Raw genomic sequence first — 15,322 nt, 5'->3', positions numbered from 1 at the left:
CAGGAATCGCTGAGCATGGGTTTATGGCAGACGGAGAAAGCCGGTCCTGTGGACTCCTCTGTGGTTTAGGGTGAGGCAGGGAGGGCCAGGTGGGGAGAGGAGAAGGAATCACCAGGAAGGAGGAAAATAACTGGGTTAGGATTGCGTGAGGCAGGGAAGGAGCAGGGAAGGGTCGGAGGGGAGAGAGCACGCTGCATTGAAGGGACTGATAATGAGTCCCTGGGGAGAGGGGGCTTAGCAGAAGGTGAAGGGTCAAGACGTCCTGTGAGGAGCAGAGCTGGGTTTGGGAGGGAGAGCAGGACCTCGCACAGGAAGTGGCGGGGGGGGGGGGGGTGTGCAGGCGTGTGGGGCTGCTGAAGGCCCAGAGGGACTAAGTGGGAGCCCCGGGAGATAGAAGACCATGGCCAAGGACACAGGTCTTTGAGGAAGGTGAAAGGGGGTCTGGGAGGGTAGGTGTAAGGCAGGACTGGATACCTAATTCTCGTTCAAACATAAAATATGGTTTTGCAGGGATCTGGAAATAATCCGAGAGTACACAGAAGATCGAAATAGTCTTGAGAGGCAAATTGAAATACTCCAGTAAGTTCTCATATAAAACGCTCATTACATTTACATTTTCCTGATGTTTTGTGAATAAGACACATGCCCCATGTCACACGAGTTGCCTTATTCTCAAGACTGGGTTTGCAGGTCCGTGCACGTTTCTTCTCTCTGTGGTGCATTCAGCACTTGGCTTTCTCCTGCTTTTAATCCTAAATAAACTATTCAAATCCAGGGACTAGAGTCTGATTCTCTCAAAGTCCTCGCAAGTCAGGTGAGATGTTATTATACCTCCATAAAGACTCAGGGCTCTGACCTCAGCGGCTGTCTCTACAGCCCAGCACGCCAGGAGGCTGTCAGGAATCTCCTGTTAGCTCACGTCACAGCACTAGACACACGCGATCATTCTTGCCCAATGTATTGTTCTTGGTGAGACGGCTATTTTTCTTAGGTTTTTTTTTTTTTAAACCCTACTGGAAATATTATACCTGCTCTGTCAACTTCACACCCGTGTTGGCATAATTCCAGCCTCTGAGAGCCTTCTCCACAAACCCTCCCCCTCCTCTACTCCCATGCTCTTTTTTACTCATGGACGTTCTTCTGGTTTGTCCTCCCAAAGAAGTAAGGTCAGGCTTGGCAAGTTTGTTTTCACCATGCCTGTTAAGTCTCACCGGTGGCAGTTACAGAGTTGACATATTACCATAATCCTGCTCATTCATTTATTCATTCATCCAGCACGTTTTCATTCAGCAACTTCTACAGGTCAGGTATGCCAGGAGCTGAGGATAGAGCGGCAGGTAAAAAGAAAAGAAAAAAAAAGTCTCTTTATGGGGCTCATCTAGGGGAAGAAGATGGAAACTGATCACTAATTATAGAAATAAACATAAAATGCCAAAGGAGAAGTGGGACAGAGGGAAGGGGCATACCTGCTGGGGCATATAGTACAGAGATTCCTCCTACCCAGGAAGGCCCAGGAAGTGTTCTGGCAGATACAACAACTGAGCTGAGATCTGAAGGATGGAAGGATGGGCCACTCTCAGGTGGCATTGTCCTCCATTTGTAGAAGAGGTTGCTGAGGCTCTGACAGGTCAGATGACTCCCATCAATGATATGGAAAGTACATGCCTGCATGGGGTTTGAACCTAGAGTCAACATCAGAACCTTTCATCGGTACCCTGGTGGACAGTATCAGGCCACAAGGAAGATGTGGGAGTAGCCAGGAGAAAGAAGTGTGACATAACACATGGCTTCCACGCCTGGCTGGGACACGTGCAGGGGGACAGAGAGCAGCAGCACATGGGGCCAGCTGGGGCCAGGCATTTAGGAAGCAGAGACCCGCAGGAAAGCTGTTCGTACCTTGAAGCTACCTGAGGGAACAGTGGGTTCCAACAGTATAGCTAATTCCTGAAATGCCTGGAGACCTTTAAAAGAGAGGGGATCCTTCAATTAAGTTATAGTTCTAGTAATGAATTATGATCTTGGTTAATGAGGTTTGAAGGGAAGTGGTAGAAAATTGCAAGAGGTGGTAAGTAATTCCGTGTTCTGAACTTCACAGCCTGCAAAGAAAGTGGCTTTTACCCCAACTTTCCTTATGTGTTTGTTTGTTTATTTGCTCTGTAGAACAGCTAACCGGAAGTTACATGACAGTAATGATGGCCTTAGGAGTGCCCTTGAAAACAGTTACAGCAAGTTCAACAGATCTTTGGTATGCAGTAGAATTTTATAATACATTTTGTTCTTTCTTGTAGTAGAGTATTTTGATGAAGATCATGTATTTTCTTAAAGGGGGAGCTTACAATAATGAGAAACTATTTCATTTAATAAGAGGAGGTAATATTTTCCCGAATTAAAGAATATGCCACCCCTCTGCAGAAATAAATGCCTAGATGTTCACCAACTCTCTGTTAGCTGTTCAGGGAAACCAGAGGAAGACATATAAGGTGTGACCTGGGTCCTGGAGGAGTTTATAGTTTAGTGTAGGGAGTTAGGATGTGCACAGATAGCAATGATATAAGAAAAATTGGGAAATCTCATGGAAGTAGGAAGAAATACTTCCCATTTCAGAGGAGCGAGAAGGTGCTTCTGGCTGAGGAGTGCACTTAGACACACTGAGTATTCTTTATGGTCGTGAGATGATCAGAGTGGAGTCCTTGGATTTAAAACCCTGCTACAGAAACAAGCTAAGCCCCTCTTGGAATTTTGAGGAACTTCCCCAGACTACATGTGCCAGAAATCCTCTTCTCCCACTTTTGGGGGTCAGCTTCGAGTTTGGGGTTCCTTTGCCATAGCTTTAAGTATGGACAAGTCAGTCACTGAGCCAAATTATAGTTTGAGAAGAGATAAATCCAAAGAAGTTGGTATTGCAGGGTCCTGGCCAATGTGGGGAACCAGGATACCCCTTTATGGCTTATGCAATGGTGTTTGGATCTAAGACACAATGAGGAGAGAGTACTATGGCAGTTACCTTGGTGTCTGTGCTCACATTTGCTCATGTAGGATACCAAACTTTTAATTACATTAGAAGTTAATTAGTGTGCTATATATATGTATATGTGTATATGTATTATGTATAAATATAGAGTAACCAAATGTTGCTTATATATTTTGTGTATTACAGCGCATAAATAATATATCACCAGGGAATACAATTTCTAGAAGCAGTCCCAAATTTGATGGTCATTCTCCTCATCCTCTGGGCTATGACAGGTATGGGAACACCTACTTACTTTTCGTTTGAATTCTGGATCAGAGTGAAAAGGAAAGTAAATTTCCTTAGAGGTGAATTAAAACAGTAGAATCTACTTTGGGCATTAATTTCAATTTTCTACTATGTTATTTTAATTTTCTGAAACATATAAAGATTCAAAGTAGAAATGTTTCAGAGAGGGCAAAGTGATTTCCTTAAGACATTGTTATGACTTGATTTTACGTATGCTTCCCCTGACCTCATTCCCTCGTTACATCTTGTTCCTCAGAAGTGAACTCTGTGAGAACTCTTACAGGGAAACAAGCAAAACTATAGTGTAGGATGTTGCCATATATGTGGGATATGATGTTGAGACTCTTGGCATGATCTGCAAATGTTTAATAGCTCAGCATAATATTATGTAAGCTGTGTTCGAGGACAGGGAAACTTTCAAAACAAATAGAAATATGACTAGTAGATGTTTGTGAGCTGTTGTATTGAAGGAGTCAGAGAGACTTAACAGAAGTGAGAATTTAGCTCTATTTTGAATCAAATGAAGGATATATTGGACCTGCCGTAACTTGAGATCTAGTGACAAGGACTGAAAGATCACATGTGTGTATAAATACATATGTCCATTGTTGTTACTTAAAAAGTTAAATTTGGAGCATATCAAACCTTGAAAGTAGAAGTGAATGCATAAACTATGGGCTTCCAGCTCTCCATTTCCAATGCAACTTTCCAATTCATATTCATTCCCTTTGCATTTGAGATCTTTTGTTCTAAAGAATAATGTACAGAGAGTTAAGATGGCAGAGCAATAGGGGCACCCTATGCTTGCCTCGTCCCTCGAACACAGCTAGATAAATAGAAAATCTTCCAAATATCCGAGAATTGATCTGAATGCTGAGAGAACAAAATGCAGAACTAGAGGGAGAAAAGAAGCCACATCATGGAAGGTCGGAGGTGCAGAGACATGATTCTAGGGAGAAAGAATCGCGGGTGCTGCAGAGGGGAGGGAGCCTTGATCTCAGAGAGAGGAGAGAGAGAGAAAGATATAGATGGAAGGCAGCGCCCTGGGGATTGTGCAAGACAAACACTTCCCCAGAAGCACTGACTGGGAAAACTAGAGTGGCAAGTTTTTACAAGCAGAGAGTTCAAAGTCCGAAGTTTTAGAAGTCCCTTCCACTGCCGGGTAGAGCCTGGTGGGCATAGCAGTGGTCCTGTGGGGAAGAAGGGCAGAAGTCTGGGAGTGGACAGCATGGTCTGAAGATCCCCTGGGTTGCTGGGGGAGAAACAGTTCCCCTTCTTGGAGTGCATTTGGGAGACGTGGCATGGCCTCTCAGGGGACAAAGTGCTGGTGGGCACCAGTGTACTGCCCCGTTCACTAGCATAGAAACAGAGACATCTGCTGAGGGCAGCAAACCTTGGGGCCAGCTTTTTGCTGCACTTTACCATAAACTCCAAGCCCCCATGCGATTAGATGGCTGCTTTTCTGGGACAAACTGGCACCAGCTACAGCATGGTGAGACCCTTCAGCATGGATCCGCATAGCACTGGGCCCCTAAAATTTGGAGTTTCGAAACCCAGCCACACTCCTGAGAGATAAACACAGGAGTACTGTGCCGCCTGGCAGGCAGACAGTGTGGATGCCGACAGGGTGAAGGCAGAGATCTCATGGAAGCTGGGGACACGAAAGGGGAAAAAGGTTGCTCTTCTGTGAGGGCTTTCTGAAGAGTAGCAGGTGCACACTCCCTGCTCCAGAGACAAGAGAGTGGGGCAATGCCATTTTCCCCCCACCCATCAACACTGACAGACTTCAGTGAGCAACACAGCGCCCTCAGTGGAGGCTGGAGCCATCAGCCCGCAGGTGCATTTGTACTAGGGCAAGTCAACCTGAGAACCAGTGCAGCAGGCGCCTCCCCCCGAAGACCAGCACAAACCCCTTGCATGCACCAAGTTTCCTGATCATAGAGTGTTGCAGAGCTTCAGCTCCCGTGGCAATAGGATCAGGCTTCTTTTAATGAACAGACCAGAGCACACCTAGTTAAAATGCCACATACTGAACAAGGTCCAAACACTCCCCACAGCGAGCAAGGAGAAACTCTGCAGAGGACTGACTTGAGGGAAAGAGCAGCCAAAATAGAAGAGCAGAGTGCATACTCTGAAACACTTCCTGAAGCACCAGGCCCTGGACAGTATAGGACCTTTTCTTAGTACAGTCATTAGTCTCAGGAGCAAGAAATATAAACAGGCTTTCCTAACACACACAAAGAAGTAGTGACCTAGACAAAATGACAAGATGGAGGAATTCACCCCAAAAGAAAGAACAAGAAGTGACAGCTAGAGATCTAATCAAAACAGATATAAGTAACATGCTTGGACCAGAATTTAAAACAACAATAATAAGGATACTGGCTGGGCTTGAGAAAAGCATAGAAGACACTAGGGAATCCCTTACTCCAGAGATAAAAGAACTAAAAACTAGTTAGGCTGAAATAAAAAAAATGCTATAACCAAGATACAAAACCAATTGGTTGTAATGACAACAAGGACGGACAAAGAAGAGGAATGAATCAGTGATAATAGAAGATAAAATTATAGGGGTACCTGGGTGGTGCAGTCGGTTAAGCTTCTGACTCTTGGTTTCAGCTCAGGTCTTGAGATCAAGCCATGCATTGGGCTCCACACTCAGTGCAGAGTCTGCTTAAGATTCTCTTTCCCTCTGCCCCCTTGCTCTCTCTCTCTTCCTCTCTCTCTCAAATGAATAAATAAAATCTTTTTTAAAAAAAGAAGATAAAATTATGGAAAATAATAAAGCTGAAAAGAAGAGGGAAAGAAAAGTATTGGATCACAAATATAGACTTAGGGAACTCAGTGACTCCATAAAGTGTGATAACATTCCTATCATAGGAGTCCCAGGAGAAGAGAGGGAAAAGGGGGCAGAAGGTTTATTTAAGCAAATTATAGATGAAAACTTCCCTAATCTGGGGAAGAAAACAGACATCCAAATCCAGGAGGCACAGAGAACTCCCAAGAAATTCAACAAAAGCCAGCCAACACTAAGACACATCTTAGCAAAATCTGCAAAATATAGAGATAAGGAAAGAATCCTGAAAGAGAAAGGGAAAAGAAATCCCTAACCTACAAGGGAAGACAAATCAGGCTAGCAGCAGATTTGTCCACAGAAATCTGGCAAGAGAGTGGCATGGTATATTTAACATACTGAAGGGAAAAAATAATGCAGCCAAGAATACTTTATCCAGCAAGGCTGTCATTCAAAATAGAAGGAGAGATAAAAAGTTTCCCATACAAACAAAACCCAAAGGAGTTCCTGACCACTAAAACTGTCCTGCAAGAAATATTAAAGGGGACCCTTTCTGTGGGAAGGAAAGACCAAAAGCAACGAAGACTAGAAAGGAACAGGGAAAATCTCCAGAAATAGTGACTTTACAGGAAGACAATGGCACTGAATTCTTATCAATAATTACTCTGAATGTAAGTGGACTAAATGCTCCAATCAAAAGATATAGGGTATCAGAAGGGATAAAAAATAACAAGATCCATCTATATGCTACTTCCAAGAGACCCATTTTAGACCTAAAGACACCTCCAGATTGAAAATGAGGGGCTGGAGAACCATCTATCACGCTAACGGACATCAAAAGAAAGCCGGAGTAGCCATACTTATATCAGACAAACTAGATATTAAACCAAAGACTGTAACAAGAGATGAAGAAGGGTACTATATCATAATTAAGGGGTCTATCCAACAAGAAGATCCAACAATTATAAATATTTATGCCCCCAACCTGGGAGTACCCAAATATATGAATCAATTAATAACAAACATAAAGAAACTCATTGATAATATATAATAATAGTAGGGGACTCTAAGAACCCTCATGCAGCAATGGGCAGATCGTCTACGCAGAAAATCAACAAGGAAACAGTGGCTTTGAATGATGCACTGGACCAGATGGACTTAACAGTTATATTCAGAACATTTCATCCTAAAGCAGCATAATACACATTCTTTTCGAGTGCACATGGAACATTCTCCAGAATAGATCACATACTGGGTCACAAATCAGGCCTCAACAAGTACAAAAAGATTGAGATCATACCATTCATATTTCAGATCACAATGCTGTAAAACTTGAAGTCAACCACAAGAAAAAACTTGGAAAGACCACAAATACATGGTGGTTAAAGAGCATCCTACTAAAGAATGAATAGGTTAACCAGGAAATTAAAGAAGAAATAAAAAAATGCTTGGAAGCAAATGAAAATGAAAACATGGCAGTCCAAAACCTTTGGGATGCAGCAAAAGTGGTGCTAAGAGGGAAGTACATAGCAATACAGGCCTATCTTAAGAAGCAAGAAAAGTTTCAAATACACAACCTAACTTTATACCTAATGGAGCTAGAAAAGGAACAGGAAATAAAGCCTAAATCCATCAGAAGAAGGGAAATAATAAAGATGAGAGCAGAAATAAACGATATAGAAACAAACAAAAAACAGTAGAACAGATCAACAAAACTAAGAGCTAGTTCTTTGAAAGAATTAATCAAGTTGATAAACTCCTATCCAGACTTATCAAAAAGAAAAAAGACCCAAATAAATAAAATCACAAAAGAAAGAGGAGAGATCACAACCAACACACAGGAATAGAAATAATTATAAGAGAATATTATGCAAAATTATATGCCAACAAATTGGGCAATCTGGATGAAATAGATAAATTCCTAGAAACATACAAACTACCAAAACTGAATCCAGCAGTACATTAAAAGAATTACTCATCACGATCAAGTGGGATTTATTCCTGGGCTGCAGAGGTGTTCAGTATTCACAAATCCATCAATTAATAAAAGAAAGGATAAGAACCATACGATCCTTTCAATAGATGCCAACAAAGCATTTGACAAAGTACAACATCTATACCTATATTTTTAATTTGGAGTCTATATATTCATGGAAGTGATTTCTTAATTCTATATTTCACTTCTTTCCTCATCAAAAATCTGAGTAAGTTTTAAAAAAAAGTTCTAATTAATAATGACATGGAGCTGAAGTAGTTTGTATATATTATAATGAGAACGGTTTTCTTAGGTTCCTTATAGTGTGGCTAAAATCAGTTTTAGAAGGAGAATTTCATAAATGATGAAACAAAAAAAAATGTATACACACAAACACACAGAGCTAGACTAGCAATATGGTTTGAGTACGTGCCCCCAGGATAAAGAATTTGTAATTGAGTAAACATATTTAGAGAGAGTTTGGTGGTAAAGTTCTTATTTTTTTAGTTAATTTTAAGCATTTGCTAATGGCACTAAAATATTTTTTTTAAGATTTATTTATTTTAGGGAGAGAGAGCATCAGTGGGAGGGGCAGAGGGAGAGGGAGAGAGAGCTTCAAGCAGACTCAGACCTGAGCGTGGAGCCCAACGTGGGGCTCGATCTCACAACCCTGAGATCATGACCTGAGCCAAAATCAAGAGTCGGACACTTAACTGACTGAACCACCCAGGCGCCCCAATATTTCAGTATAAACTTAGGTTTTTGTGAAAATCAGATGGAAAAACAAAAGTAAATAGGGAAATGATGTGGTTTCTTTTGATTCTCTTTTTTGATGTTAATTTCTCCCTCATATTTAAGATGTTAGAAAGTTTTACAAGTGGAAATGTCCATAGAAGTCAGGGGTTCCAGCCTTTATCCAGAGCACCTCCCTGTGAAACCTCTCCTATAATGGTCTTTCTAGACTATGTATCAACACCCAGTGGCAGAAAACTCATATGTCATATTTTGGTACCACACCTTTCTAATTGCCTGTCATTTTTTACCATATTGATTAGAAATATGACTCCTAGAAAAGTTTCGGCTGGCCCTTATTTTGTCTTGTGCCTCCTGGGAGAATGTATTCTTCTTCTTCATGCCTCAGCTCTCTGCATATTTGAAGAGGGAAACCGTGAAGACTTAAGCTGAGTTCATGGAACCATTTCTTGTGTCTGAGGGTTTGGGCTTACATCATCATGGTTCCTTTTCCCATCCAGGTTCTCAGCATCCCTTTTAAAAAGTAGAGCTGTTATCTAGAAACGGATGAGCTGTTTGGAATATGGTCTGACCACATTAAAGTAAAAAGGTTCACATCTTCTGCATACATTTTTCTTAACTGGAGATTGCATTCATGCTCTGGATACTGCAATTCCTTTTGTATCAGGAAATAAAGTGATTTTAAAAATGGCTTCATTTTTATTAAATGTTAGACTTGAGTGTCTTCATCTTAATTAATTGTTGCGAATGAGCTGATGTGGCTTTGAACATTTTGTTTCCCCTGATGAATAATCATGGACTACGTTGTGGTTCTTGGCAAAAGTGAGAGTGTTGGTCTTCTTGAGTCCACTGCTGTGTGTAGTCCTGAGCTTTGTGAACCCTCGGGTAAAGCTCTCTTCTCCTTTATCACCAGGTCATCCCGCTCCTCCTATGTGGATGAGGACTGTGACTCGTTGGCCCTCTGTGACCCTATGCAGAGGGTGAATTGTGAGGTGGACAGCCTTCCCGAAAGCTGCTTCGACAGCGGCTTGTCTACGCTGAGAGACTCCAACGAGTACGACTCAGAGGTGGAATACAAGCACCAGAGGGGACTTCAGAGGTCACACGGCACACAGGAGAGCCTTGGGGGCGATGCTTCAGACATAGACGTAAGCCCCAGAAATCACTGTCTCCTGGGCCGTACCTTCAATAGAAATCTGTCACCCTGTTTGACTTGTATCTGTCATGGGAATACGACCTAACGGTTATAAATATGAAACATAGTCAGTAGAATGTTTTTTTTTTCTCCACCAGGGTGGGGAGATATTTCCACAGTTTGCCATTTGGGGCTACTCTGTTCTGTAACAGCAATGACTATAGATTCAGCTGCATATTTTTCTTCTCTTTAATCCATGATGTATATGTGTAATGAGAGGCTTTGTTTTTTAATGGCTGACTAAAAAAAAAAAACAAAAAAACCAAACAAACCAGGTTCCTGATCTAAGGGATGAAGAGACGTTTGGTGCAGATGGTGTGGCCGCCATGTTAGACTGGAAACCCCAGGGGTCCGCTAGTGAGGGCAGCATCGTCAGTTCTTCAAGAAAGCCCATCTCGGCTCTGTCACCACAGGTAGGTAGTTTCAGAGTTATTTTATTCATGAACACTGTGAATTTTCGGTGCTGTATAACTGACTAGGAAGAACATTGGCACGACCTTTGTCACTCCCTGTGGCTTTTTCCCCCTAGACAGACATGGTGGATGGCGACCCTAAATCTTCCAGCTTACAGAAGGCTTACAAGATTGTGCTCGCTGGGGATGCCGCAGTGGGGAAGTCTAGTTTCCTCATGAGGCTCTGCAAGAATGAATTTCGAGGAAATACCAGTGCCACCCTGGGTATGGTTCATTCTTCAGTCAGTAAGGGGGAAATGACCTTCTTTTAGCTTGATCTTGTTTTCCTTAGAGATTAGATACACATATACACAGATCTCTCTGTATACATATATAATATATAGGGATGTGTGTGTGTGTGTGTGTGCGCGCGCACGCGTGCGCGTCCTTGTCTATAGCATGGTCTTCTGTTTTGGCGAAGGCCCAACTTTAGGAAAAGAAAACCAACAAAGGACAAAGGTATCCACTTAGCCAGTCAGAGCAACCAGACCAAGTTTAGAACCAGAGGTGACAGATTCATTTATTCAGCAAACATTTCCTGAGTTCTGCTGTGAGCCGGATACTGTTGTAGGTGCTAAGGACACACAATGAACAGAGTCAACTAAATCCCAGCCTGCAAGGAAACTTTATCCCAAAGGAGGGCAATGGGTGAAAATAAAAGAATATGAGATTTGGAGAGAGGTGCAGTTTTTACACAGGGTGGCCAGGGAAAGCTTTTCTGATAAGACGTCATTTGATGTTGATAAAGTGACATTCTTGATGGCCACTTTGTCATGGTCACGATCATAGCCAGGTGTATGATCCCTCCCCCTCCTTTACAACGGAATACATGAGTAAACACTCATGAGAACAAGAGAAGAAGTGTCCTGATTTCCCAAATTTGCGTAAGTAAAAGGAGTTGAAGGTATGCAAATTATCATTCACCTTTCTTCTTTATCTAAAGAGTTCTTATTTTGATGACTAGAAATATTAGAACAGATTGATTACCCTCTTCACAATGGGTGTCTTTGTAAATTTATGGTTCTTCATGATACCCTTCAAGATAACAAAGCTGAAAGTTCACTTTAATTTGATTCATAAAAAGACCACTGTGTTTTGTTCAGTTGCTAAAGAGCATGGCATATGTACATATCTCATATGTATCCACACACATACACATATTAATGTGTACACAAGCACACACATGTAAACACGGAGACATAACCGAGTTCATCTAATTACATGGGCAAATAGAACATAGGTTTTCCTTTTGTCCATAGATTAAATCCTTCCCCAAGTTAGCCACCCTGCAGATGGTGCGTCTGTGCGCACATGTGTGGTCTGACTTGCAGTTAGTAGTTGAAGGTCACCCTCCTTGAAGGCCACATTCCTCCCTCTCTACCTCACTCAGCTTTGGCTTACCAGCTTTTGTTTTATCTACAGAGGGCTTGAGAGTAAAACCCAATGGAATTATTTACATCATGTTCCCCATGTTCTCTTGTAATTCCTTTTCAGGAGTCGATTTTCAGATGAAAACTTTCATTGTGGACGGAGAGCGAATAGTCCTGCAGCTCTGGGACACTGCGGGTCAGGAAAGGCAAGTGCTTTCCACAGCGCAGCGGGCTTGGCTTTGGTTTGCATAGACGGGCCTTGTGGCACACTTGGTAGTTTTTAATGCTCATAATCCTATAATGATAATACACTGTATAATTACATAGTATATTAGGATTTCAGGAATGCTTGCATGCCCCCACATTCTTTCCTCCTTCATTTACATGTCAGTTGTGTGTGGAGATCGTTAGGCTTCCTCTGAGCTGCTGTTCAGTTGGGAAAAGGAGAGTGCCGTCTCTGAACAAGAGAATTTAGATTACGTGTCAGTGTGAAGAGTACTTAGCCAAGCTCAATAAAAGATGGAAGAGGGAATCTGTCAGCTCCCCTCAGTTCAAGGGCAGAGGCCCAAACTAAACAGAAGACTCATGTCTGGTGATGTTGCCTTCTCTTGCATTCATTGCCGATGACCGGAAGCATCAAGCATACGTTTTAATCCTGCCTAACTCTTTGGAAAGAACATCTCTCCACTTGTTCCACTAGTGAGTATGGGTTGCAGCCTGCCCCTGTAGCAGGCACTGTTCAGGCTGCGAAGATTCCACAGGCAGCAGACACAAATCCACAAAAGCTGCTCACATGGAGCTCACATTCTGTAACAGACTGAGACTTTCAACATTTAAAAAACATTCGTGGTCAACATGGCCTTTTTTAAGATGCTATAAAATATTGCGGTTGGCTTAGAGTTGGGACATATATGTTGAGGTATGCTCTTCCCCTAGCGAACCGCCCCGCACCCCATAGGTATAAAGCTTCTGGCATGCTGTGGTACTCCACATTGTTAGGTCGTCTTCCACACCACCCCCCACAGTACTCCCTTCCCACCCCCCAAACCACGATGTTCTCTCTTGTGCATCTCCTGCCCTGTGTTCCACGTGTGGGTTTGGAAGCTTTCTGCCAGGGCTGAAATTTTTAAGAAATTACGCTCTCAACCTTGTTCTGGTTATCCTTTGGGATTTGTAGACATTCTTGGGATTGTTTGATGGAGAAACTGCTTGGCTCTCGTAGATCACGCCCCACATTATTCTGTTAGCTTCCACTGAGTCATTCCAGTCGTCCAAGGTAGCTCTGTCACAGTGCCAGGTTGCCATTAGATTCTTGCGGGTGGGGGCTTATCTTAGAAGATGAGAAAAAAGCGAGCATAAAAGAGATGAAGAAGGGGCAGCACCTGACCAACAGACTGATTAGAACCATTATTTACATGCTTTTCTCTCTGCCAGATTCAGAAGTATCGCCAAGTCTTACTTCAGAAGAGCAGATGGTGTTCTGCTGCTGTATGATGTTACGTGCGAGAAAAGCTTTCTCAATGTACGAGAATGGGTGGGCATGATTGAGGTAAGACATCAAAACCGAGAAACAAAAAATTACACGGTGTCACAGAGCATCTTAGAAAACGCGGTTTTTCTTCTTTGTTGAAGTGCACACCATTAGAGATCCAGGCTCGTCAGGAAGGACTGGATGTGAGAGGGGGTGTGTCTTGTGGCACTTGGCAGTGTTGATCTCTTCCTCACTAGCTGGGCGAGTTTCCACAGAGCCATGGATACCACAGAAGGGAGTTTCTGGGAATAAAATTTCCGGTTTTCTTACAGATAAAATCAGAACCCCTTATGGTATTTTAAACATGGTAACATCTGTGCTTTTTTTTTCTTTGGTTAAATGAGATGGTGTCTTTCATCTGAGGAGCTTTCATATCCTTTGGTTTCATGGTAAATAATTTCTAAAAGTAGGAAATGATTTTGACCACAGTTAGTATGCTGCCAACAGTTAATAATTAACATAAAACTACAGTTCAAGCTGTGGTTCAGTATACTCTCTTGGAAAAAAAAATAGTGGCTAATATAATTTTTCAATTAAGTGTATTATCTCTAATTTTTAACAGTCATTAAACAGTGCAATGTTGGCTAAACAGAACTGATTGCTATATATCAGGTTAGCTTCTAGATTCTTCTTTTGGGCTTATTTCATACCCTGTAAAAAAATAGAATGTTCTCTTTCTAACTAAAGAAGTGTTGTGAGATGTGCATTTTGTTCTACTGAAATATCATGACCTAAAATTATTATAAATATGATGGAAGTGTGTTGACATTTATGTAGCATTTTTATTTCACAAAATAGCCACATGTTATATTCATCTCTGTAACATATCTGAGGAAAGAAGTGAGAAGTGTAATGTTACTCTCACTTTTTATGAGAAACCTTGAGGCGGAGAAAGTATATGGTCCTGGCTTGTGGTTATTTAGAGGGCAGGGGTTGAATGGGGCCTTGGATCTCCTGATTCAGCCCTGGTTGCTGCTCTGATAGAGCACCAGAGGAAGCAGTGGGTTCAGAAAAGAAGGTTTTGGTGTCCAGAGAGGAGTTCCAAGGTGCATTTAGTGCACAGAGGAAAAGCATCTGCTCAAGGGAACAGACGGACCTCCCTGGGATAGAGCGATGAGTCCAGAGAGTAACATAATCCCCACAGACTCGTACCCACAGATATTTAAAATCCACGGCAAAACTTTTTATTGTTAAAACTTTTGTACTTAGTCTGCATTTTAAGTCCTTGGATTATGCGCAAGGCCAGGAGGCCCAAAGGCAAGGTCAGCCAGTGTTGAAATAGCCCTTAGTGACCAGCCACGGTGTGTGCCGGGACCCCGTAATTTACCATCATTTGCTAATCACCTACACGTGGTAAGTGACCTTTTCAGCTCCGTGGATCACCTTTCACGTGGTCTGAAAAGGACGAAAACTATGTTCAAGAGAATTCTTGAATTTGCCATGGGGAAAAATTAGATACCACTTGGCATTTGACTTTCACCTTCGGGGAAAATGGGCATGATAAACCTCTGCCATGGCTCAGCCTTTCTAATTTGAGGAAATTCTGTGAGGAAATTCTATGGGTGGCCACTATAAATATGGGTGGAAACAGAGTGTGATTGTTGGGGTAGGCTGGAGGGCTGAGGGGTAGTAGAAGGTCAGTGATGAATTAATAATTAATACACTTCGATAAAAACCACTGGATTACACAATCCTGCAATAAAATCATGGGTAAAATAAAACGAAGGCCATTTACTTACCTGTTGTGAATAAAAAAATGTATTGGTTGAATACTTGGGTGAACATTGAATGGAGGAGACACTTGAGATGTGAGATCTCTTCCCGACTTTTACACATTCGGGAGAGTTTTTGGAGTGCCTGCTTTGTGCACGTTCCAGAGCCTGCAATGTGCCCATAGTCGGGGAGCTTGTACTCGCATAGGGGAAACATAACAAGCAACAAACAAATAAGTGGAATGATAGAATATGACAAATACTGTGGAAACAAGAAGAAG

The 15,322-nt window shown here is 42.2% G+C and overlaps 1 protein-coding gene across 1 annotated transcript in view; it reads left to right on the top strand.

The window, feature by feature from the left end:
• Positions 1 to 15,322, top strand: part of RASEF (RAS and EF-hand domain containing) — an 85,646-nt gene that overhangs the window by 58,387 nt on the left and 11,937 nt on the right. Inside the window, exons 7-14 of the mRNA XM_025851656.2 lie at positions 511 to 579; positions 2,161 to 2,245; positions 3,158 to 3,246; positions 9,695 to 9,929; positions 10,252 to 10,389; positions 10,506 to 10,653; positions 11,923 to 12,004; positions 13,233 to 13,347. Coding sequence (XP_025707441.1) covers positions 511 to 579; positions 2,161 to 2,245; positions 3,158 to 3,246; positions 9,695 to 9,929; positions 10,252 to 10,389; positions 10,506 to 10,653; positions 11,923 to 12,004; positions 13,233 to 13,347 — 961 coding nt within the window. The remainder of the gene's footprint in view (positions 1 to 510; positions 580 to 2,160; positions 2,246 to 3,157; positions 3,247 to 9,694; positions 9,930 to 10,251; positions 10,390 to 10,505; positions 10,654 to 11,922; positions 12,005 to 13,232; positions 13,348 to 15,322) is intronic.

Source organism: Callorhinus ursinus, unplaced genomic scaffold (genome assembly GCF_003265705.2).
Source record: "Callorhinus ursinus isolate GAN/ISIS: 27379988/994484 unplaced genomic scaffold, GSC_fseal_2.0 scaffold39, whole genome shotgun sequence".
Taxonomy (NCBI): Eukaryota; Metazoa; Chordata; class Mammalia; order Carnivora; family Otariidae; genus Callorhinus; species Callorhinus ursinus.
The sequence above is the reverse complement of the archived record's forward strand: the minus strand, read 5'-3'. Positions and strand labels throughout refer to the sequence as shown.